This window comes from Rhinolophus ferrumequinum, chromosome 16 (genome assembly GCF_004115265.2).
Source record: "Rhinolophus ferrumequinum isolate MPI-CBG mRhiFer1 chromosome 16, mRhiFer1_v1.p, whole genome shotgun sequence".
NCBI classification, from domain to species: domain Eukaryota; kingdom Metazoa; phylum Chordata; class Mammalia; order Chiroptera; family Rhinolophidae; genus Rhinolophus; species Rhinolophus ferrumequinum.
Window position 1 is genome coordinate 8,049,014 of NC_046299.1, and position 24,914 is coordinate 8,073,927.

At 47.1% G+C, this 24,914-nt stretch overlaps 1 protein-coding gene across 1 annotated transcript in view; it reads right to left on the minus strand.

Moving 5' to 3' along the window:
- Positions 1-24,914, minus strand: part of TACC2 (transforming acidic coiled-coil containing protein 2) — a 170,640-nt gene that overhangs the window by 129,189 nt on the left and 16,537 nt on the right. The window contains exons 4-5 of the mRNA XM_033129785.1: positions 1,959-7,232; positions 1,288-1,401 (exon numbers count right to left, since the gene is read on the minus strand). Coding sequence (XP_032985676.1) covers positions 1,288-1,401; positions 1,959-7,232 — 5,388 coding nt within the window. The remainder of the gene's footprint in view (positions 1-1,287; positions 1,402-1,958; positions 7,233-24,914) is intronic.

Consider the following 24,914-nt stretch of genomic DNA (forward strand, 5'->3'; position numbering starts at 1 on the left):
ACAAGCCATGAAATATTCATTGAACTACTATATGTCTGGCCCTGAGTTCTCCAAAAAGGTGATGAAACACCCAGAGACACTGAAAGAAGGAACTCACGTATCATTTGTGGGGAGAGTGAGGGTTATCCCCATTACATATTTTCCCCACACTTTAATGGGGAATGTCAAAATCCGTACCAGCATGGGCAGCAGGGAATTACATGCTGAGTCAGCAACAGAGACAAGTGTCTAATGCAGATCCAACCTGCATGTGTGTCGGCAGAAGGCGTCTGCATTTCACTGGCCTTTAGGGCAGGAAAGGCAGCTGGGTGTCAGTCGAAATGCTCAGACTTGGAAAACAGGTGATCACATTCTTTCAGCATGTGCAAAATATGAGTCAAATCATTTATAAAATGCCTGCAGCTGTTTGGGAGGATACACTCGCCAGCCACAGGTACTAATTTAAAGTCCAGCTCCGCCCTGCTCACGTATGCATCACGTACATCCATGCACGCATGCACGCATACAGTGTGTACTGGAACAGCCAAAGGCCTAAGGATGCTGCAAAGCCAGTTCACAATGTGTCTATCCACAGTATCTCCGTTTCCCCAAAAGTTTGAAACTCCCGAGCAGCAGCTTTTACACAACCAATAGTGGCATTTCACTGACAAAAGAACAGGCAGGCACCCTGCAAGTGCAAAGGTCTGGGAGTCACAGGTATATGGGTCATTTGTCCCCCTCTAATCTCAAGATCTCTGTAGAGTGTGACTGCTGTTGGTGATCAGACATTCCTGCTTCAGAGATTAAATCAATGTTGAGTCCATTTGTCTCAAAAAGTAATAAACTACCTTAGTTGTTGTCTAGGCTCTAGGGGGTGGGGAGTTGGGGTGTGATGTCTAAGAGGTACAGGGTTTCCTTGCAGGGACAACAATGTTTTAAAATTGATTGTGGTGATGGTTGTACAACTCTGTGATTATACAAAAAGTCATTGAATTGTACACTTTAAATGGGTGAATTGCATGGTCTGTGAATTCCATCTCAATAAAGCTGGAGTTTTGTTTCTTTGTTTTTCAAAAAATAAGTAATAAGTTCAGACAGGAAAGCAACTCATTCAATGCCTTTGACAACAATGAAACTTTCACTGAAGGGTAAAGGCCCTTCTTTACCTGTATGACGCACTGGGAATGGCTATTTGCTTCTTTCTTACGTGAGGACTTGTGTATGAGCCGTTCCCAAACCGTCTCTGTTGAAAGAAGGTATCACGGTTCTCAGAAAGAAGGTATCAGAGGCTGATACCTTTTCACTGACCTTTCTGCTCCTCCTGCACTTCTGGCCTCATCAGAAATGACCTCGCCAGTGACATCTGCAACATCCTTCTCAGGAATTGAAGGTAAGGCGGCTGGGCCAGGCCTGGGGCTCTTTCTGCGATAAATGTAAAGAAAGCAAGAGATCGTAAGAAGGGCACTTCTCTTTATGTCCTACTGAAAAGCCCATTTTGCAATCAAAGCTCTAAATGACTACTACCGTATGCCAAAATCCCTAGGAAAAAAATTAGTTTCAGGCAGTCAAGGGCTTTGACATGCTTTTGGATCATTTAGGCCTCTCTGCATAAATAAACCCAGATTCAAAGCAGATGTATCTGGACTCCAGAAAAACGTATGACTGACTATAACCTATGACCAATAGTGCACTGCCAGCCAGTAAACATTTCATGCTTTTCAAACAGTTTAAGTGCGATGAATTAAGGAACACAAGAAAAAGGCATAAGACACGTTAAACAAACAGCTCCCACACACCACCCACGACTCACATGTTTCAGAATCTCAGCCCGTGTAGAGATTGTAAGCAGGTAAATGTAAACAATTCGGTATGGAAAACTTAGATTACCAACTGTCCATCTGTTTGATTTATAGAAATTGGATGAGAATCACTTTTGAAGCGGACCCCGCATTCCCATGGGAATTTATGATTTGAAGTACCTTTCAGCGTGAACTGCTTCTGGAACCAGGTTTTGCAGCTTTAGGTCCCAAGTTTTCTCAGGTTCCGGAGGTGAGGAGACACACAGCTTCCTGTCCCCAGCAGGACTGGGAAGCTCAGGCCGGGGCTGCTGCTCTGCCTGCAGCTGCAGGGGCCCAGCCGGGCCCTCTCCACACAGGGCGGCTGCAGCCTCCATCCCCGGAGTACCCTTAGAGCAGCCTGGGTCCCCACAGCTCCCTGGCGGCGTGGAGGCAGGAGCCATGCCGGAGAACATGCTCGTAGTACCTGTTTCCGGCAGGTCACCAGACACACGTGCCCCGGTCTCAGCTGTGCTCAAAGTGACGTCACCCTCTGCTTTCCCAGCAGTTCCTGCCACCACGCTGGGCTCCAGAGGAATGTCTGTCACTTCTCCAGCTGCTGGCTCAGGGGTACTCTGGTTGCCCTGGGCATTTTGTGTTTCCGAGATCCCAGCAGTACCTCCACGCCTCTTCTCACCCGCAAGTGTGTCAGGGGTCCAGGGCTCACTGACAGCCTCAGCCACAATCGGAACATCCCCATGGGGAGAAGATGGTCCCCGAGCAGAGATGGACAGTGGGACGTCACCTGGAGCCCCTGTGTGAGCAAAGCCCCGGGCTTCATCTTCTCTGGGTTGACTGTTGCTGGTGGATGTTTCCTGGTGCTGTTTTCCAGAAGGAATTCTATCCTCTTGAACCAAGTCCCCTTCCCTGTGGCTCTGGGGAGCCACCTGAAAGTCAGCAGCTTTCTCCACCAGAGTCCCTGGAGAAGCAGCCTGTGAAGAAGGACCTAAAGCTGATTCCTGCCAGCTGCTTCTCCGTTGGGAGTGGGCCTGGCCTCCAAGCCCCAGATCAGCTTCTCCGGCCCCCTCTGGCTTCTCGTTTTCCTTCGGCATCTGTGGGACACCAGTTATTTCCTTCCCCACATTGCAACCTGGCAGGTTCTGCTCTGCGGGCAGCCCCACCAGCCCTGGCAGCTTTTCTGGAGCTGGGTCCTGGGGAACTAGATGGGAAACGTCAGCCTCTAAAGCCAACTCATGCCTTTTCTCCTTTGAGTTTACCCAGAGTCCAACAGGAGGAGCAGGGAGAGGGGCTACAGCCACTCCATCCGGAAGCTTCTCTGGGCTTAACGACACGGTCAGGTCCTTGCCTGCCACACTCCTCCCAGCTCCTGCCTTTTCTCCCGATGCACGCTGAGGCCGATCCGTGGTCAGGGCTCCAAGCACAGACTTTTCAAAGATCTTGGTGATGTGCTCCCTGAAGTTAGGGAGCCCGGCAGTCATGCTGGTCTGCTTGGAGCTTGTGTCCACAACACGTGATGCGCCCTTCCTCAGATCCTGGGAAGGTTCTACCATCCTCTCCCCGCCTGCTGCCTCCCCTACCATGCCCTCCTTACTGGCAGGGCACGCAGGAAGCTCACAGGGGTGGGTGCCTGCGCCAGAATCACTTGTCGCTTTCTTCTCTTCTGTCATCTCCTTACCATCGGCCAGAAGCGGCATCCTGTCCAGGTAGGGCACAGAGTCCACAGGTCCCTCAAAGGGCCCGGCTTTGGGGCTTCCGCTGCTGGCTCGCCCCACAGAGATTTCCCCACCTGCAGCTCCTGGCTCAGAGAGGGAGGCAAGGGGGCCAGCAGAGCTTCCTGGAGGCGGCGTTTTCCCTATGGGACAAGGGCTTTCACCAGGACCTCTGGGACCTTGAGAGGAAATCACTTCCACTCCACAATTTTCTGCCCCTTTCCTGGCAGCACCATCAATATGCAGGTAAGGAGTGTCAGGAACAACCTCTTCTGGTGGCCCAGATGGCAGGAGCCTCTTTGGGTCAGGGACAGCCTGGGCTGCAGGCATATCCACTGTGTTCCTTCGAATCCCACCTAGTTCTCCCGCTGGCAGCAAGGTATCCTGGGAGCTGGCTGAGGGCTGGTTGGCTTGGCCAGGCTCACCTGGGGCAGAGGTAGAAGCTTGTTCCCCAGGAGAGGGGCCGTGCTCAGTCTGAAGCAAGCCATCACTCAGAGCAGCTTCTCCTGGCGCCTCTGGAGCCCGATGCATCCCCAGGTCTCCTTCATCAGCACCCCCACCAGTCTCAGTGGCCCCACGTTCTACACCTCGCTCCTTGGCTGATGGGAAACTTCCAAGAAGCTTTTGGGCCTCTGCATCCAAGGCGTTGCGGCACTCCATTTCCTTCTGCGGGGCCGGCACTGGTCGGTGCCTGCCTTCCGGGGTTTCATCACATGCCTCTCTCTCTGGAGCATCCTGAGTGGGTGTGACGCTGGGGCTGGCAGGCGCTGGGGCTGGCAGGCGGTGAGCTGCATCCAGGAGTGGTACTGAGTCAGGCCAACAAGGTGGGGCCCCCACTGTGTTCCCACTTGCCTTCTCTGTCTTACGCAAGCCCTCAAGTGGGGGGCGAGCGTCAGCTGCTTCAGAAACTCCTGCATCCCCACGACAGGCTTCTTCATGCTGACGACTGCCTTTTGGCCCAGCAGCCAGCTCCTGTTGGGACTTGCTCAGCCTCTGCCCAGCACAGCAACTTTCCTTTCTGCTCAAGCCACCTGCGACAGAGGAGTCTTGTAAGGTGTCTGCTGCAGAAGGCGAGACCTTGGGGGACTGACTGCCAGGGCAGGCTCCCTCTGGCCCATTCTCCCCTCGTGCTGACAGCTCCGACTGCTCGGTCACAGGACTCTCCAGATCTGCGTCCCTGGGAGCTGAACTTGGAGCATCAGACAGGCTGCCTTTGAGGAGCTCACTTAGAAGTTCTGATCCAGAAGCCTGCTCCTCTCTTTCGGGAGTGGGCAAGCTCATATCCTCCTGAGGTTTCACAGGAGGTTTCACGTGGATTTGGGGAGAATCTGCACCTGGGTTCTTAAAACCTGGATCACCTGGAGAAGTGCCTTTCTCCTTTTCACAAGGTTGGGCCTTCTCCCCAAGCGTATCAAAGACAGATGCTCCTGGGTCCGACAGGGATGGTTGCAGATGGCTCTCAGAAGATTTTGCAGGGCCCTCGGGTGCAGTTCTTTGTATCCAGCTGTTTCCTGGGCAGGACGGGTTTCCCTGCTGATCTTGCTCCTGGCTGAGCATCGTCAGCCCACAGTCCACTGCTAAACTCTCCCCATCGGGTGGATGTGGCCCCTCAGCTTGGACTTCCTGTCCAGCTGCATCACGCTCCGGCCCAGGGTGTTGGAGGGATGTTAGCAAGCCCTCCCCTTCACAGCTGCCGGGCCCCTGCACGGACGGAAGGCTCCTCGTCTGTATGTCAGATGAGCTTTCCACCTCCTGAGCTTTGGGGACGACCTCTGCAGCAGGAGTTGACAGGAAGTCTGATTTCTCAGATTCTAAAGCAGGAAGAGAGTCCATTCTTCCCAGTCCCCCCACGTCCTGAAGGGTGTCAGGACATTTGGGCTGTAATCCCGGCCCCTCCCAGGCAGCTCCTTCAGGAATAACGTGTTCACTGGCTCCATCTGGCCCAGAGGGTGGGACAGAATCCTGCTCATGGGGCTTGTGCACTGAGCCAGACTCATGGACCACATGGGCTTCTCCCAGCATCCCACAGGCCACTGAGCTGCGACCTGCAGCTTCTGATGAAGAGCTGGGCCTGTCTGCATGCCCAGGTTCCTCCTTTCTGAGGGGCTGAGCTGAGGACGTGCTTCCCACGTCGCTGGTTAGCTTTGAAACCTCGTCTTTCTCCATCTCTGGGTTGGTCTTGCAGCTGAAGGCCTGAGGTTGCTCTCCCCTCTGGTTCCCAGGATCTACACCATCAGGTGATTCTAGGGCTTCTTCCTGCTGTGTAGGGTCAGCCCCAGGTAGTGTGCTTTGCTCCTTAGCCACAGCTGGGCTGTCAGGTGTCTTGGGTTCATCCTCTGGCCCCGGTAACCTTCTGGAACTTTCCTCTGATGCTCTAGGAGGAGGAGGGGGCGGCACTTCTTGTTGGACTCTGAGGCTTTGCTCCCTGTTCCAGAGCTCTCCTCTCTCCTCCTGGAGTGAACAGGCAGGAACATCTCCAGGGCTCCCTTCTGGACCCTCTCCTTCACCTCCAAGATCTGATGTATGCTTTTCCTGTCCCGCCAACCCTGCATCTGCCAGCTCTTTGGCCAGATCCGTAAGAATGGGCATCTCAGCCCCTGAAACCATCTCCCTGGTCAGCCAGCTGGTTTCTTCCGCAGCAACAGAAGCCCGAGCAGCTGTCTGTGAAGTGAGGCTTGCAGCTGGGCGTGCTTCCTCAGTGCTCACAAGCAGAGCCCCTTCAGACTGGCGGCCCGCTGCCACGCAGACAGCTTTACTGGGCTCAGTTTCCCGTGTCCCTGTCTGTGAGTGACACTGAGCAGCACTGGCATCTGGAGTCTCCGTCCAAGAGCCCCCGGCCCCTGGCGCCAGGGCGGGATACAACGAATCCCAGGGCAGTTGAGCCCCCATTTGCTGCTGGCAGCTTTCCCGGGAAGTGGCAATTGTCTCAGCTTCCGGGGGAGGCCCTGAGCTGCTCCCCGTGGGATGGCAGGCCCCAAGGAACCCCAAGTCAGCAGCTAAATCCTGAAGCGGCAACTCTACTTGGCAGTTTCTTCTGTCTGAGGCTCTGGGGGCTGGATCTTGTGGGGTCGGGGTCTTGGGCTTTGGGGGGCACTCCTCCAGGCCAGCTGACCTCTCCTTGCCTGACTGGGTTGCAGGAGGGCTCCTTGGGGCCACTTGTACAGAAGCTGCCGTCTGCCCGGACTCTGGCAGGGGGAAGCCACCTGCAGCTTCTTTGTCCTGGGGCTCGAAACCACCAGGCCGGCCATCCTCTCCACACAGCTGTCCTTTCACTGGCTCTTTGGGAGGTGCTGGTGAAGTTCCTGGTATCTGATTCGTGGAACTGGAGGATGTGGAGTTTTGTCCCCCGTCTTTCAGGTCTTCCCCTCTTTCAGAACTGGGTACGATGGAAACCACACTGTTCTGAGTAGAACTGTCCCCCCAAGGGGCAGACACTGCCAGGGAGTCCCCTGGGGCATTTGGAGAAGGTTCCTTCCTGGGGTGCTGAGCGATGGGCTGGGTGAAGGGCCAGTCTTCAGGTGCTGTTGCTGGGCTTGCCATGCAAGTTTCCAGGGGCCCCTCGGCAAAGGGCATGGAGACCGAGGGGTACTCTTGTTCCCAGGACGCTGGTGGGCTGGGCAGTGGAGAACCTTCTGGACCCCTGGCTTTATGTGGGAGCTTCTTTGGCTCAGTCACCTCTGGGGACACGATGCACGGATCCAAGCTGGCAGCACCCTCAGAAGACAAGCAGGAGCCTCCAGGCCCAACGCTGCCAACAATGAGAACACCGAATGTTTTATTGGTTCCCACGGAGGTCAAGGACAGAGCCACGTCACAGGAACTCCCCCCACTGCAGGCCACAAAACACACCGTCCCCATGCAGCTGCTTCCTCCCCACGAAGAGACCCCATTCCCCCTCGGTCCCATCCCTCCATAACAATTATACATGCCATCACTTTCTCCAAAAATCAACACAGGGAACCTCAAACATGCAGTTTGGGGCTTTCCGTGCTGGTCAGTACTCAACAGGGAAATACAGAAATAACTCATAATAGTCTAAAATGTGAGAAACTCCTAGTTTTTAAATAAGTTCACTATAATGATAGAGGGTTTGAACCAATTCTGTGTAGTTTACAAGGGGGTCCCAAACACTCCTGGGGATCCTTAGATGTTGGGGAAAACGGCACAAGTGAGCACAGCCGAGCTTTGAAATACAGAGCGATTCTCGACGATCGTTAACTTGATTCTTTACATTTAACAGGTGGTTCTGTGAGAGGCATAAGCCACAAGTCAGTTCTATTTCGCTGTGGAATTTCTGCGTGTGACCTATATATAACTCTTGGGAGCTGAATTACTTTATACCCATATTTGTGTTGAATACACTTGAGCTGGCCATGGTGGGAAGAAAAACTATGAAGTGTGCCAGGGGACTTGGGAGAACCAGACTCAGAATTATGGACTTGCTATAGCTAAACAATTATCAACTTATGGATAAAATAGCTTTTCACGTGCTCTATTTGGACGGTGTTTCTCAATTCTATGTAGTTTTAATTAAGTGCATTTTTAACATTTTTAAATTTAAGACATAATACATTGCTAATACAACATTTTGAAAATGTAGAAAGGTAACAGAAGTATGGCTTTTTAAAGGCTCTCGCCATTTTCTTTAAGGTTATCATAGGGAGGAAAGTGTATGGCATCTCCTTGTAACTGTGTGGTACACACACATTCATACACACCTAAACCCACAGTGTTTTGGACATGACCAGTGGAAAAAATTCTGCTCTAAAATGCTCAGTACCAAAATCCTAGCTTTCCATGCAAGGCAATGCACATACATTCACACATGAGAGATGCATACAGTGGGAAGGTGAAGTACATTCCTGTTAAAATTTAGAAATATGTGTTATGGACTGAATTGTGCCCCTCCCCCCAAATGCATATGTTGAAGCCCTAACACCCAATGTTACTGTATTTGGAGATAGAACCTTTAAGGAGGTAATTAAGGTTAAATGAAGTCATACAGATAGAGTCCTAATTCGATATGTCTGGTGTACTTATAAGAAGAGGAAGAGACACCAAGAGCACCCTCTTCCATGAAAGGACACAGCAAGAAGGTGCCATCTACAAGCCAAGAAGAAAGGTCTCTCCAGAAACTAACCCTGCAGGCACCCTGACCTTGGACTTCCAGCCTCTAGAACTGTGGGAAAACTAATTTGCATTGTTGAAGCCACCTGTGGCACTGTTATGGCTGCCTGAGCAGACTAACAAAATAGGTGTAAGGATAGTTGTTGTAATATCCTCTCAACATTATTGAGGTTACAAGTTTCCAAAATGAAAAATTGGGGAAATAATAATGGATGAAATTCATTGGACATCAAGGCTTTGCGTGGACTATCTCTTACCTTTGCTGATGGGTGTTAATCGCTGCCATTTTGCAGATGAGAACACTGAGAACAGAAAGGTTAAGCTTGGATCTGATGGACCATGATGTTCTTATTCACTCTATGCTGCCTCCAAGATAAAAACTTCCAAGGAGGAAGGCCGAATGTTTTTGTCCCCAAATTCTTATGTTGAAACCTAATCCCCAAGGTGATGGTATGTGGAGATGGGGCCTCTGGGAAGTGATTTGTTCATGAGGGTGGAGCCCTTGTGAATGGGATTAGTGTCCTTACAAAAGGGAACTTAGAGAGCTCCCTTGTCCCTTCCACCATGGGAGACACAGGAGAAGATGGCCATCTATGAACCAGGGAGCTGGCTCTCACCAGACATGGCATCTGCTGGTGCCTTGACCTTCAGCCTCCAGATCCATAAGAAATAAATGTTGTTTAAGCCCCAAGTCTGTGGTATTTTTGGGAGCTGAATAAATTTATAGCAGCCTGAATTACTGTACAGCAGCCTGAACAGACTGAGACAGAGGCCAAGAGGCTCCCTGACTTCGTTCCAGCCTTTCACCAAGCCCCTCACCTATGAAATGCACGTGACATCCTATGACATCCTAGAAGAAGGTGTGTTCACACCATCACTACACCAGCTGTCCTTATTTAATGCCTGCTCCTGAACATATGACAAGAATGGAGTGCCTGAGGCACTGAAAGATTCAAGATGGACCCAAGAGAGAGTCGGCTACTGTCTGAACCAGACTATCATTTTCTGACCCAAAAGCAGAACTGACAAGAGCAAAGAGAAAACTCAGAGAGTAAGTTATATGAATCCCTCCAATTCCCAAATGGCCACGAGGACAGAAATGCCTACAAGAGCCCTGGCCCAGCACTGGTTGGCACATGGAAAACCACCTGGGGTGCGGTAAGAAGCCAGGCCTGTCCTTCTGGAAAGCATGAAGCTCAAGAGGGCTCACAAGCTGCGAGGCTGTTGGCTCAATGGATTGTTCCAGAACCAGCAACTCTGCACTACACATCTGGTGATTTTCCTTTAAACAAGCACTTGGCATTTCATTGTGTCCCACCTATTAACTAGAGGTCAAATCGTTTAGTAGTTAATGGTGTGTGATTCTGAAAGGAAGTGCTCCTATTTAGGTCAGCTTGCTCAAGGAGCACAGAACAACAGAACACACACCCCTCCACGCTGGTAATAAGACAAGCAAGGCCACTTCCTCGTCCCCACCTCTGGCAGGAGCTGCCAGCTTAAGGGGAGTGTGTCTTCCCTTCAGGCTGACTGAAGTCATTATCATCTGGGGGCAAGAGGATAAACTCACTGGATTTGGGCCCCTCGAAAACTTGTGGGTCTTATCACAGAGCAACCAGGAACAAACCTCCCACTGAGTGAGAGGCACATACTCCCTCCACAACAAGAACCCAGCCTTGGTTTACTTCCCATAAACTGAGCACGGCAATCTCTTTGATGACTCAACAGAAGCAATTTTTAAAGCCAGATTAAAGCCACACACCAGGAGCAGATTTGCCTAAGGGCAGGAAAAATTCTAAGAACTCTTCTGTCGAGGGCTCTGTATTAATCGAAGCTTACATAATGTCCTTTTATGCTTCAAGATTGAGTCGAAACGTGTGGGACGGAGGTTCTGCTCAGAATTCAAAGGCCCGCTCCTGTGGGCTGGGCTCTCAATGGAAGGTTTTCAGCCTGAAGGGGGCACTGCCTTCGTAATGGGGTCAGGAGGGCACTGGGACTGCAGCCGGCCCCCCCTCCGCCCCAACCCCCCACCCCGCCCACCCTCCCAACCCCCCACCCCGCCCACCCTCCCACCCCCCCCATCCCCACACCCTCTAACACATAACAAAGGGAGAAGCATGAGGTGCAGACCTGGGAGGTTGGTGATTTGCTGCAGCAAAGTTCTGAGCAGACATGGGGAAGCAGAAAAGGCCCTCCCCACTACCCTAGCTGAAGACAATCACATCCGGAGGGGTTCTTAAGTGCATACCGTGTTTCCCCGAAAATAAAACCTAGCCGGACCATTAGCTCTAACGTGTCTTTTGAAGCAAAAATTAATATAAGATCCGGTCTTATATTAAAATAAGAGCCGATATTATATTATATTATGTTATATTATATTATATCATATTAGACCCAGTCTTATATTAAAATAAGACCGGGTCTTATATTAATTTTTGCTCCAAAAGACGCATTAGAGCTGATGGTCTGGCTAGGTCTTATTTTCAGAGAAACACGGTAGTTCTGAAGACAACACACCAGCTGACCAAGAATGCTTAAAAGGAGGAAGAAGGCCAATTGAGGGGGAAAAACAAGCATGGCCGTACACTACCGCTTTAAGACCAGCAAAACCAGACAGCAAAACTGTCAGGATGGAGAGCTGCCATGTACTGAGCACTGGCTAAGGCGAGGGCCACGCTAAGCACTTTGCAGTTATGATTGCCCGGTAGAGAGGATGCCGCCCCACTGCCACTGCACACATGACGAAATGTTCCCAGAGAGGTCCAAGACCAGATCTGGAGTTGCAGAGCCCCTTTGCAAAGCAAGCTCAAGCCCCGTGCGCCTGCTCCAGGGCCCTGCCACTTCCCACTTTCCCTGTACTGATTGCTGATCGCGCCTCTTCTCCCATCCATTCTGTGCTCCAGGCTGTAGCCAGAGCAATGGCTTAGAAATGAAAGCCTGATTCTGTCACCCCCGGGGTGGGGGGCACTCTCAGGTGACTTCACTTTGCTCTCCCCGTGCTCCAGTCAACTTCCTGCCTTGAATATCACACACAGAGCTCCCCATCCTGCATCTGCCTGGAGCCTGGAATCCCCCAGCCCGCCTCAACCCCCATCGCTACTTCTCAGCAAAGCGTCTTCACCCGGCCTCTCGGATCAGACCTCCTTTCACAGGCCCACCCAGTGACGGCACTAGTCACAGCTGCCATTAACATTGGTGACCATTTCCCCCACTGGAGGATAATGGAGACTGTGCCTTGTCTCGTTTCAATATCCTGAGTGGATGGAGGGCTTGTTGGGACCTGCGCTGTGGGTTGCATCATCTATTCCAGAGACTTTGGAAAAGCAATTTATGTTGTAAGTGATCTGTGTAGAGGAAAGAATTCTCAAGTTAATAAGGAGATGAAAACTGCCACGCCTTTAAAACCTTAACACGTATTTCACGTAGAAAGGCACCTCCTCAGACACTCCTTTGGGATCCTAGCAGATTCGGTCCAGTGCACACACACCATCCTAACAACGGCCCCTGCACAGATGCCAGGGAACCCACCGACCTTGGCAGCTCCGTCAGACTCAGCTTTGTATTTTTAATCCAGTTTTAACTTTTCTGCCCTCATTCTGAGATAGACAAAAACAGACCACGATGCCCGAGCAACCCAAGCCATAAATGAAGGTCCCAGTACCAGGCTATTTCACTGAGACATGCCTCTCTGCAGTCCCACAGACCTAAATGGGGGGTGAGGGAGAGTCGATGAGTCAGCATTCCCAGGGGCCAAGCTGGTTCAACGTTAAAGACGTGAGAACCATGCCAGATTCCCTCCCAGCACTAACACAGCTGCAGTGATGAGTTTGGGAAGATTAACTGCTGTCAAAATTGGCATCTGAGCCCATAAAAAGACAAGAAACTACAAGTGTTTTTGATACAAGCTGCTCTTGAAAAGAAAACAACTCTTGCCCATGGCATCGTGTCTCTTACTCTTTTTTGTCTAGAAGGGTCTCCTAGAAGGGTCTCCTCACCTCTCCCAAAATAAATGCCAGGTGTTTTGTTGCATTTCCATTGAAAATAAAAAATAAATAAAAAATGAAATTTGATATGCTGGCTTTTCCGTGTTTTCAGAGAGCCTAGGTTGAAAAGTGTCATATAAAAAAATTAAGAATTACAAGAAGGAAGTGGCGCCCGATGCAAGGACCCAAGTGAACTGTCTCCCTGACTTGAGGAGGAAATGGAGCTGGGCACCTGGGGAGACCCAGCCAGCTAGGGCTCCCAAGGGAGAGTACCAGAAAAGAGAAACTCCAGAGAAGTGCAAAGCACCGGTCAGCATATGCTTGTATAGAAAACACCCAAGTCTAGGAACAAACCACCTGAAAGGTTTAGAGGGAAGAATTCTTGAAGCTAATACAAGGCTGGGAAGAGTTCCCATTGCCATCGGAGTGGAAAACTTCATAATTCCTCGGACATTTGTTAGAGTACTAGGCAAGGTCTGGCCTCAGCAGTGGAGAAAATTAACCCTAGACTAAGCACTGCCGTGATCCCACTTAACAAAGTGTAAAGGCAAAACCCAAAAGAATTAAGCTGTGCCAAATAACGTAACTGCATCCCAGAGCGAAGTTTAAGAACATTTATAGAAATACAAAAATATCCAGAATCCAAAAGCATAAAGTCCAGTGTCTGGCATGCAAAGAGGCAGGAAAATATGACCCACGATGAAAAGAAAACTCAGTAAATCAAAGCTGACCCAGAAATTACACAGATGATAGAATTAGTACACGAAGACTTTTTAAAAACTATTGTAACTGTATTCCATATGTTCAGGAAGCTAGAGGAAAGATTGAGCATGTTAAGTAGAGACAAGGAAGATATAAAAAAAGGCCCAAATCAAACATCTAGAGATGAAAACTGCAATGTCTAAAATGAAAAACACACTGGGTAGAATTAATAACACATTAGTCATTACAGAGAAAAATATTAGTGACTTAAAGACATAGCAACAGAAATACTTCAAAATGAAACACAAAGAGAAAAAGACTGGGGGAAAAAAATGAACAGAGCCTCAGCGGGCTATGGGACAACTTTATGCAGCCGAATATATGTGTAATTAGGTCCCCAAAGGAGGGGGCATTGAAAAACCTTATTTGAAGAAATAATGACTGAAATTTTTCCAAATATGATGTAAACTAGAAACCCATAGATCCAAACACAATAAGAAGAAACTTATACCAAGGCATATCATAAACCAAATTGCTTAAAACCAGTAAAAAAAAAAAAAAAAGGTGAAAAATATTAAATGCAGCCAGAGGCAAAAAAGGCAAAATAACAAAAGTAAGGGAGACGTCAGATGTTTTGTTGTGGTGGGAAATGATGCAAGCTAGAATACAGTGGGGCAATATCTCTAAATTAGAGAGAGAGAAGAAAAAATGCTTCCAACCTAGAAATACAAAAATATCCAGAATCCAAAAGCATAAAGTCCAGTGTCTGGCACTGGACTTCTTTGCCCAGTGAAAATATCTTTCTAAAACACAGGTGAAATAAAATTTTTTTTCAGATATACAAAAAGAATTAATCGCCAGCAGACTTATGTTTCAAGAAATGTTGAAGGAAATCCTTCAAGCCAGAAGAAAATAATACCAGATGGCAATCAGGAGTGACACAAAAGAATAAAGAACACCAGAAATGGCGATCATGCAGTGAAATATGGTCTTTTGTTCCTTTTTATTGAAATCTCTTTTAAAAGAGAATTGACTATGTAAAGCAAAAAATAACATAAATTGTGGGATTTATAACACATGTAGAAATAAAATGTGTGACAACAATCATACAAAGGCTACAGGGGAGAGATGGAGGTATACTGTCGTAAGACTTCTATTATACATGAAATGATATAGTATCACTTAACAGTAGTTTGTGATACATTAAAGAGGTACCTTATAGATCTTAAAGCACCCTAAAAAAACACCTAAAAAAACACACAAATAGTTGTAGCTAATAAGTCCAAAGGAAGACAAAGTAGAATCATAAAAATGAATTTTTCCAAAAGAAGGCAAAAAAATAGACAAATAAAAGAAGAAATAAGGAACAAAAAAGAGATGGACAGAGAAAACAAATAACAAGCTATAGATTTAAACCGATCATATTAATAACCACATTAAACATAGATGTTATAAACACTCCAGTTAAAATGCAGAGATATTCAGAATAGATTTAAAAAGCAAGATCCAACCATATGCTGTCTATAAGAAAGGTGTTTCAAATTTTGCTTAAAAAGCACATATAGGTTAAAAGTAAAAGAATGGAGGGGGGAGATAAACCATGAAAATGCTGATCAAAAGAAAACTATTGTGTATATATTATATCAGACAAGAGAGATGCTGAAGCAAAGAATATTACCTGCCATAAAGAAGATCATCACATTGATAAAGGGTTCAATTCATCACGAGGACATAAACATCCTAAAAGTTTATCTAATAACAGAGTCTCACAATACATGAAGAAAAAATGGATAAAAGGAGAAATGGATAAATCCACAATTATAATCTGATAGTTCCACATCCCTTTCTCAATAATCGACTGAACACATAGATAGAAAATCAGTATGGATACAGAAGACCAGAACAAAGCTACCAACCAACGTGACTTGATTGACATTTATTAAACACTAGCCAATAGTGACAGTGTAGATGGAACATTTACAAAGCAAACCATATTCTACACATGAGAAAGTCTCAATAAATTCAAAAGGATTCAAATTATTCAAAGTCTATTATCTGGTTACCATGGAATTAAATTAGATATCAATAACAGGAAGATATCTGGAAAATCTCCAACTATTTGGAAACTAAATTATAGACTCTTAAACAGCCCACGAGTCAAAGAAGAAATTAAAACGGAAATTAGAAATTTGAACCAAATGAAAATGAAAACACAAATATCAAAATGTGGCAGATACAAGACTTAAGAGTGACTTTTAATAAACTAAAACATCTATAAGAGGAGGGCTCAAATCAATGATCTCAGCTTCTACCTTAAGAAACTATAGAAACATGGGTTGCACAACAGTGTGAATATACTTAACATACTGAACTGTACTTAGAACTGGTTAAGAAGTTTGAGTGTTATGCTATGCCATTTTTTACCATATAAAAATAATTTTAAAAATCAACAAGTAGCAGTGCATACAAGAAACTAGGTACCAAAGTATATATACTGTTTAATCCCATTTGTATGAAGTTCAAGAACTGACGAAAGTAATCAGTAATGATGGAAGTCAGAATAATTGTCATTCTTGGGCAGGGCTTGGGAAGGGACAGGAGAGAATGTTGGGGGGTGGAAATGCTCTAGATCAGGGTTGTCCAAACTTTTTTCAACGTTTTTCACCAAGGGCCACATTCGGTAAAATACACAAACAGCTGGGCCACTCACTCGAGGTGAAGTACATAATGCCTCACCTGGTTTATTTAAGTAAATTAAATATTATTTTTGGAATTTGCTGCGGGCCAATAAAAAATGGATCGCAGGCCCGCGGGCCACAGTTTGGACACCCCTGCTCTAGATCTAGACCTGGGTGTGATTACACAGGTGTACAGGAGTATAAACATTCATCCAGCTCTCAGATTTATACTCTTACAGTATGTATTTTATATCAATAAAAAAAGATAATAGGAAAAAAAAAAGAAACCATGGAAACAGTACAAAGATCAGTGGATGCCAGGAGTTGGTCAGGGAGGGAGGGAGTGATGAATAGGTAGAGCCCAGATTTTTAAGACAGTGAGACTATTCTATATGATATTGTTATGGTAGATACACGGCATTATGCATTTGTCAGACCCGTATACAGAATGTACAACACAAAGTGTGAACCTTAATGTAAACTATAGATTTTAGTTGATAATAATATATCAATAATGGTTTATTGATTGTTACAAATGTGCAAAATAATAACAACATGGGAAACCGTATACGGAGGAGGGAGGGGTATGTGGGAATTCCCTGTACTGCTCGATTTTTCTATAAACCTGAAGCGGCTCTAAAAAATAGTCTAGTAATTATTTAAAGATATATCTTATATATAACATATTATGTAGTACAATATGTGTCATATATATTACTTCAATGTTTTATATTTAAAGATATATAAATATATATGTATATACACACATAGCTATCTCACAGTCACTAAAGAAGGAACTAGAAAAAAGAGAAAAGTCTAAGGGAAACTCACTAATATTTAAGGGTAGTTGTCTGTAGATGGTGGGAGAATTGATTTCTTTTTCCCCCTCTACTTTCCTCTTTTCTCTGTTTTTCAAGTTGTTTCAGTATATAGGTGTTATCTCAGAATGGAAAAATACTCCTCTTCCTAAATGTTCTCTTGAAACCAGAGGAGCAGAAAGCAGATACACACCTAATTTAGTGCGTGACCTTCTTCTCCAGCGGGTGTCAAAAGTCAGGGAGCTCACTCCTTGCCTCTCTCCCGCCTACTCTCCTCTCAGTGTTTACTTCCTGCTAGAGATAAATAATGAGTCACAAGCAGGCCTGGAGGCGGAGGTTGCACCCAGCTCCAACTTGGCACGAGTTTGTGACTAGATCTGGGTCTTCACAAAAGTCTGATTGGAAGGAGGAAAATGCTACTGCTTAGGACACACTGGGCTCAGGTCATCAAGCACTGGCCTCAGCCGCATCATAAAACACATCCGATGTTTTTGATTTTTCGTTTTTTGGAGTCTCAGAACTGACCTTGTTTAGACGGAAATTAAATGTTAAGGACAGACTGGGGTTTGCTTTCTAATTATGGAGACGACAACATAAATATTTTCAGACAGCTGTGAGAGCTCAGTGTGATGGCTGCGAGCCAGGGCTTTAGGTGGCATCAAAGTAAGCTGGATTCTAGTTGCACCAAGGCGAGTCTTGTCTGTGTGACCTGGGGCAAGTTCCTTAACCTCTCTGAACCTGGGTTTCCGCACTTCACATCATCTGTACTCATCCACACTGAGCTGCTGGGTGAGGTGATGGTTTTTACCCCTGGGTCCAGTGCCCAGGATTAGGTAGATTTAGTCCACAAATGATAGCTGGGGGCTAGGTATAAGAAAGAAACATCTTGACTTTCATTTGAAGTCTACAATTTCATTTTTTCCCCAACCATTTTTCTTCCTCCCGGTAGCTGCTGCTACTCAGACAACACGGTTTTTTTGCTCTAAGTAAGTTTGTATTTTTGAAAAAGCTAAGAGGTTGAGCCTAATATACAGAGGGTGCCAAAAAAAGGTATACACATTTTAAGAAAGGAAATAACTATTAAAATTGTAACACTCAATATGTACCAAAACGAAAGATGAATACAAGTCACATTTGACGTCTGCAATGATAAGAGGTGCTCAAAGTGGTTCCCACCAGCATCCAGACACTTCTGATTACGGCGAACTACTGCTTGAGCAATGTTGACGAAAGTATCCACTTGCATACATTTTTTTTTTGGCACCCCCAATATATGCTACATCTCCTCTTTCCCAAATTTAAAGAAGTTCTGGAATTTCCTATTTGAGAGGCTAGTACATCTAGTTCCTCCTAAATTCAGTTTCCTGTAGGCCTATAATAGTTAAAGCTGTTCTCTCTGCCTGGAACCTTTTTTCCCCAACACTCCCTGACTCCTAGTCCGTTTTGAGACCTAGTTGCGAGGCTACCTGGTCTGGAGAATGCAAGGCTGGCCACTCTCCTCGCCCTGTGCTCCCAAGAGCCTGCTATAGCATTTAGCTTATTCGAGAATTATTTGCTCACATGTCTCTCTCTACGACTAGATTAGCATGTCCTGTTCATCTTCATGTCTCTGGCCTAAAGCCCAGAGCTTAGCCCATTTTGTTGGTGGGTTCATGTTTGTTGGATGGATTGAGACATCTGCCCCCCTCCGAAGAAAAGGATGAGGTATGGTTGGATGTTTAAGGTACTAGGTGTTAAAATTCTGCACCAACAACTCCAATGTGTGGGTGGTTTTGTTACCACACCAAGCAATTCTCCAGCATCAGCTGGGTATCCTACAAATCAACTCCATTCGGACACCACCTCCTGGAAAATAGTGTCAGATCACACAGGTCAATCTCACAAGACTTCCCCTTTCCCCCCAACTTCAGATGTCAGTCACAAATTCAACTTGTCACCTATACTTATGAACAACTGCCTAAAAATCAGAGGTTCCCACAAACCCCTCCTTGGGTCCAATAAATTTGCTAGAGCAGCTCACAGAACTCAGAGAAACATTTAACTTACTAGATTACCAGTTTATTATAAACGGATATAACTCAGGAACAGCCAGATGGAAGAACGCACAGGGAAAGGTCTGGGGAAAGGGCATGGAGCTTTCACGCCCACTGAGCAGCCACCCTCCTGGCCCCCCCCCATGTGCTCAGCAACCGGTACTCTCCAACCTCTCTCATTAACATAACAAAAGATACTTTTCTTCCTCTCTTCACTTAGATAATTTCAAGGCTTTTAGGAGCTCTGGGCCAGGAACAGGGACAAAAACCAAATATATATGAGTATTTCTTATAAATCACAGTACCACAGGTATATAGCAGAAAATAAGCCGTCCCTACAGCACAAAGGAGAACCTTCCTTTTCTCGCAAGGATGGCGTCTACCCTGAGTTTTCCCCAGTGAGACAGGGTTTGTGATGTTTAGCGCTGTCTTCCACAAACACCGGGTACCAATAGGATTTCCCCCTGGACACTGGGTCTGTGACCACGGACCTCAGCAAACATACCTGACCTAATCAGATTTCACATCTCAGCAAATGGTCCCAATTACCCAAATGCTGAAGCCAGAATTTTAGGAATCTTCCTTGATTCTTCTTCCTTCTAAATCCAATCCACCAGCAAGTCTAAAATATCCAAAATGTTCAAAGCTGCATGTTTTTCCATTTCACTGTTAGCACCTTAGTCCATGCGTTCTCAGTGGGCCAGTATCATTCCCCAGACGGGTAAAAACTGGCTCCTGGGAAGGTGAAAAAACTCTTAGATCTTACAATAGTTTGTGGTTCTCCAAAGACCACAATACATGAACACGTACAATATATCTGTGGCATCGAAATATCTTGGGTAATTAGAAATAAAATGTCTACAAAGATTCCTGGTGGAGTAGCAGAGCAAATAATGAAAATAAGGTCGAGAAAGCCTGCCTTAGTTCAAGGCACCCTCACACCCTGCCAGGATCCTGCAATGGCCCCTTCTCTGACCTCCTTGCCCCTGTCTCGCCCCCGCATTCTCCATACAGCAACCACAGAGGTTCTGTTAAAACATACATCACTTTATGTCACCAAAATCTGAATTTCTCTCCATGGTCTTCCAGGCCAGAGTCTGGCAGATCAGGTCTCTGTCCCCTCCCCGCCTATCAAAACGTCATCAGTCTCCGTCTGTTTCTCTAATACCCCCAATTCATTCCCACCTCAGGCCCTTTGCACTGCTTGTCTCTAGACATGGACCTTCTCATGTCTGCCTGCTTCTTGTCATTTGAGACTCCGTCCAAATATCAACTGACCATCTAATCCAGTGGTTCTCAAACTGTAAGGTACATCAGAATCCCTGCAGGGCTTGTTAAAACGCAGACCGCTGGGGCCCACCCTTTGAGTTTCTGATTCAGTGCGTCTGGGGTAGGTCCCAAGGCTTTGCACTTCTACCAAGTTCCCAGGTGAGGCTGAGCCTGCCCATGGGGGAACTTCACTTCGAGAACCACTGAGCTAATCTAATTTGGCCACTCCCTTCTCTGTTCCTGTCTCTCACAACACCCATTTGGTATCTTTCGGTCGCCCTGATAGTACCTGAAAGTGAGTGTCTTCCTTTTGTCTACTTGGTCCACGTCTGACTTCCTCACTACAGCCTATTTACCCACCAGAGCAGAGATGTCAGGGCTCGTCCTGCCAGCTGTGTTCCCTGCGCCTAGCACAGTATCAGGCCCAGAACAGGTGCCCAATAGATTGGTTGAAAGAAAAAATAGAGAAGAGAGGGAGCAGGGGGTTGATATAAGTAATTAACCTCAAGTTCTGAGCCTTCATTTAAAAGTTTGCAGAAGAGCAAACAAAAGCTAGCTATGGTTATTGGCCTGCGGGTAACGCTGGGTCGGTGTTTCCCAAACTTTATCATAAGAATCACATGGACTTCTTATTAAAAATAGGTTTTTGGGTCTCACCCCAAACCTACTGGATCAGACTCTTGAAGGGAAGGATCGGGAAACAGGTTATTTTAACCAGCGATAAAGTAGATTTGGCACTAGATCTCTATTTCCCAAACGTCTCTGTTCACAAGAATTACCCAGGGTGCTTCTTAAAAACACCGATATCGGGCTCCACACCACACCTGGCGATTCTGATTCAGAAGGATCAGGATGGGGCCTAGGAATCTGTATATTTAACCAAGAGCCAGGTCAATGTTACGATCTGGGGCACTGGAAAACACTGCCCTGATTTCATTTACTATCCTTCACCCCAACCCAGATCTGTTCCTATGCTCTTAGAGTTTTAAAGTCACAAATATAAGCGCACTGCAATGAACTGACCCATCGGAGAATAAACTCTGTAAATGACTGACACTCACCAGGTTCTGTGGGTTCTCCCTGGGCATTGTTTCCCAGCTGCCATGACTCCACCACAAGGCATCCCATGTTGACCCTCCAGTGCGCCAGTCGTGAGTCCCTAAACTCATCTCCTTCTGAACTCTTTCCTTGCATGCTTAAACCTTGGTTTAAATACAAACCAACCACAAAGCATTTCCCCTCTTCCTATTACCTGCAGGAGAAATCTCAATCTCTCACCTGACCTCCAAGTGCTCAATCTGGCCCCACTTCTCCAACCTTGTTTTTAGTGACCATCCACCACGGTGGTCTGGGCTCACTTTCTGCGCAGCCATAGAGAAGTTCAGGAATTCTGGCCCTACCCGGAATGGCCTCTAGGGCTGTCCCCTTCAGTTCAGGGTCCCCCACCCAGAGAATCTCCTTGTCCAATCCAGTCCTGGCAGAAGGCTGCTTCTAACCGTCAGTAGCACTGAGCTGTGTGACGTAACGCAGCAGTTCTCCAGGACGGGCCAGGGACCAGCAGCATCTGCATCACCTGGGAGCTTGTTAGAAAAGCTAATTCTCAGGCTTCACCCCAGACCTACCGAATCAGAATCTCTGGAGAAGCCCAGCAATCGTGTTTTAACCAGCCTGGCAGGTAACCCTGATACCTGCTCACTTTTGAGAACGGGTGGATGACGGCTAAGGCTCTAGGCTGCTAGTTTCTACTCTTCCTTCTTCAGAGACAAAGGTGTCAGACCTTCGCCTAGGAATCACTTAGATCACTCCCTGAGAGTAGTCAGTCATCTCGGAAACACTGCCTGAGGCCTTCCTGGGAAGAAAGAGCAAGCGCCATGCTGAAGCACAGGAATGGCTCCGGTCCAACAACTGTTTACCTACCCAAATGGTCATTTCCTCTGGTGCAACCTGATAGCTCTAATATCTAGGGAAAGGTTGCACGATAAGATTGGTTGTGGCGGGGATTTAAAAGGAAAGGGCTGCTTGGTTGTCGGTAGCCAAGGAGGGAAAGGAAGTCTCCCTGAGATAGTCGGCAGTGGACATGGAACGAGTCCAGACGCAGGTACCCAGGGCTACTGTGCAAAGGGGACAGTGCTGAGTAGTAAGAGGTACATCTGGGGTTAAGCTTCGTCCTAGGACGGCAGGATCTTCATGCCCACGGATGGGCATCAGAAAGGCGCCGCCCAGCCTCTACCGAGGTTCAGCCAAGGCAGGGGCTAAGTTACAATAGCGACACCATGTGGCAATTAGAAAGCAAGGCAGTTGAACTGATGGGACTCCCTGTTCAGAAGAAGAATTGACTGCCTTGCGGGGACGTATAAATCCCATTCTTGTGTAGTTCAGAAGGAGGAAGAGCCTTCAGAGAAAAACAAGGGACTTTCTACCAGTAGGGCATAGGTGAAAGTGCTCCAAGTCTCGGTGTCCCCATCTGTAGAGTGGAAATCATGCTAGTGCAGAGGGACAGTCATTGGCAATATTGCCCTAGGACTTTCTCCCTACGTTCTTCCCTTGCCTTCAGGTCCAACAGGAGCCACCGCAGGCCTCACTCTGTTTTCTCTCTGGAGCTTTTACAAGTAAAAACAGAAGCAGTTTGAACTCAAGGGCTCCTCCCATCTTTTGTAACATCCTATAATAGATCCTTTGAAGAGAAAATACCAGCTGCCTGATGAGGCAAAGGGAGAAGAAAAATGCATTTGGGGACAATGAGGAGGGAGCAGGAAAAGGTCTTAGAAAGTGAGCGACATCTGCGAGTCCCTCCTTCTTCCTGACAAGAGTCCTCCAGCTGGTGGGGAGATGAGCACACACAGGAGATGAGCACGGAGCAGCAAAGGGAATGGCCATGGGATTCCCGGCCTCGCCAGAGAGTCCCAGTGCCAAGTGTGACATGAAAGCAGCACAGTCATAGGACCCAAGGGACAGCGTGGCCTGGACCAGTGGGCACCTCGGGGGTGATGGGGTGGGGAGGAGACAGATGATGGCCTCAGCGCACCAGGTCAGGAGAGGGGCTCTGTAAATGGGGGCATTCCCACCAGCCTGGCAGAGTCAAGATTCAGAATCAGACATAAATTGATTAAACAAAAAAGAAAATTTTTTATGCATATAGAGCATTTGGTATAGTATCTGGCGCCCATCTGTAAAATGAACATTAAATGCTATTGTTAGCATTATTGTGGCTGCTTGGGTGGCGTGCCCCCACTGAGATAGTACACAGGGGAACCCCGAGCTCGTTCCCTCTTCCTATCAACAGCCTTACTCCCTGATTCATCGTAACCCTTGAGAGCCGGAGCCCGGTCAGATCTCCTCTTGATCGTTCCTAAGTTAGTTAGCCCAGGGCGCTGCACAATAGACACGCTTACATTTACGGAGGGGAATCATGTTTTTAATTGTGAACAGGAAGTTGCTTCTTTCGGCTTGCTCTTAGATGGCACCTCTTTTATGCTCAATTTGCATGCCCGTGAGAGGCACTTCTTCTTCAAGGGAAAAATAATAATTGACTAAAGCTGAGCAACAAGAAACAAAAGACCTTTGAGATGTTGTTACTCTTCAATCCAGCTGGGACACAGGCCCCAAATAACTTCCAAGCCTCTTAAGAGATCCCAGAACCTCACAAAGATGGGAAGGGAAAAGCTGGACCTTGGGTCTCAGCCAGTAGTGGTTCGCCTTGTATAGAATTCCAGAAAAGATGAATCCATCCATTGGTTTCATGATCACCGGGAGCCAATGCAGACCAATCATCTGGTCTCGTTAGAGCCAAATATTAAAACCTTTGTCCGGTTACCATGATAAAAAGTTTCTGAAAGTGGAACAGAGGTCAAAGGTTCTGTTCAAGGCATATTCTGTGATTCTGCTTCATCTGATCACCAGTTCCCGAAAAAAATCTAATGCTCAGACCAGGAAGTCCAAAGTGCACAGCCGGGGCCCAGAACATGCTAGCAGACCTGGAAGTTCCTGCCACCAGGGGTTTCTCTTTCTTACCCATGACTGACCCATAGTTAACATCCAAAGCAACAAATGTTGCTTCAACTCCTTAAGGTGAAAAGCTATCACAAACGTTGGTGACCCAAAGTTTCACTGTCTATTGTCTATGACAGGGAAAGTGGGGAGGGGTCTACCATTCAATTTTTCATTTTTGTTCTCTAGAGTTCCTGGTCATTTGTTCCTTTAAGGCCTGTAATTACACCCTCCCCGAAGCCGGGCTTTCATAGTTAAGGAGACTTTTTCCAATCAGATCATGTGCTCAACCCGCTGGCACTTATTGCTTCCAGCGTTCCTGGCCTCTGTCCGTTCTAGGGACTGAATGTTCACGTCCGCTGGTCCTCTGCTGTGAATGCCCCCAAAACAATGGGTGCTGAACGTGACATGGGAAGAATCTATTGGACTTCTTCCCAATAGCCACGGCTGGACAAACAACGTGTGACTGCGGGTCAGTGAGGAGCCACTGATCAAGGGAGCACACCTGCACGGGCCACGTCCCACTGCAACGTGCGGCCTTGTGGACTTCCAGAATCCATCCACCAGTCTCCCCGGCACAGGGGCGTCCATCACTTGAGTCATAGTTCTGTAAATCCTCTGTCTCATCATCTGCTGGCTGCATGTGGATTATTTTGAGCTAAAGGTAATCGAGACCCTGCAGGCACAAGAGAAGCTTCTGTTCCACCCCCACTGACCCTAACTACCTAGAATAATTTAAATTAAGGGTTTTGCCTATAATAAGAGTTATTACCAGAGATAACTTTTTATGACCTATCTATAGGGCAGGGAAACTTCTAATTACTGAACATCTGCTC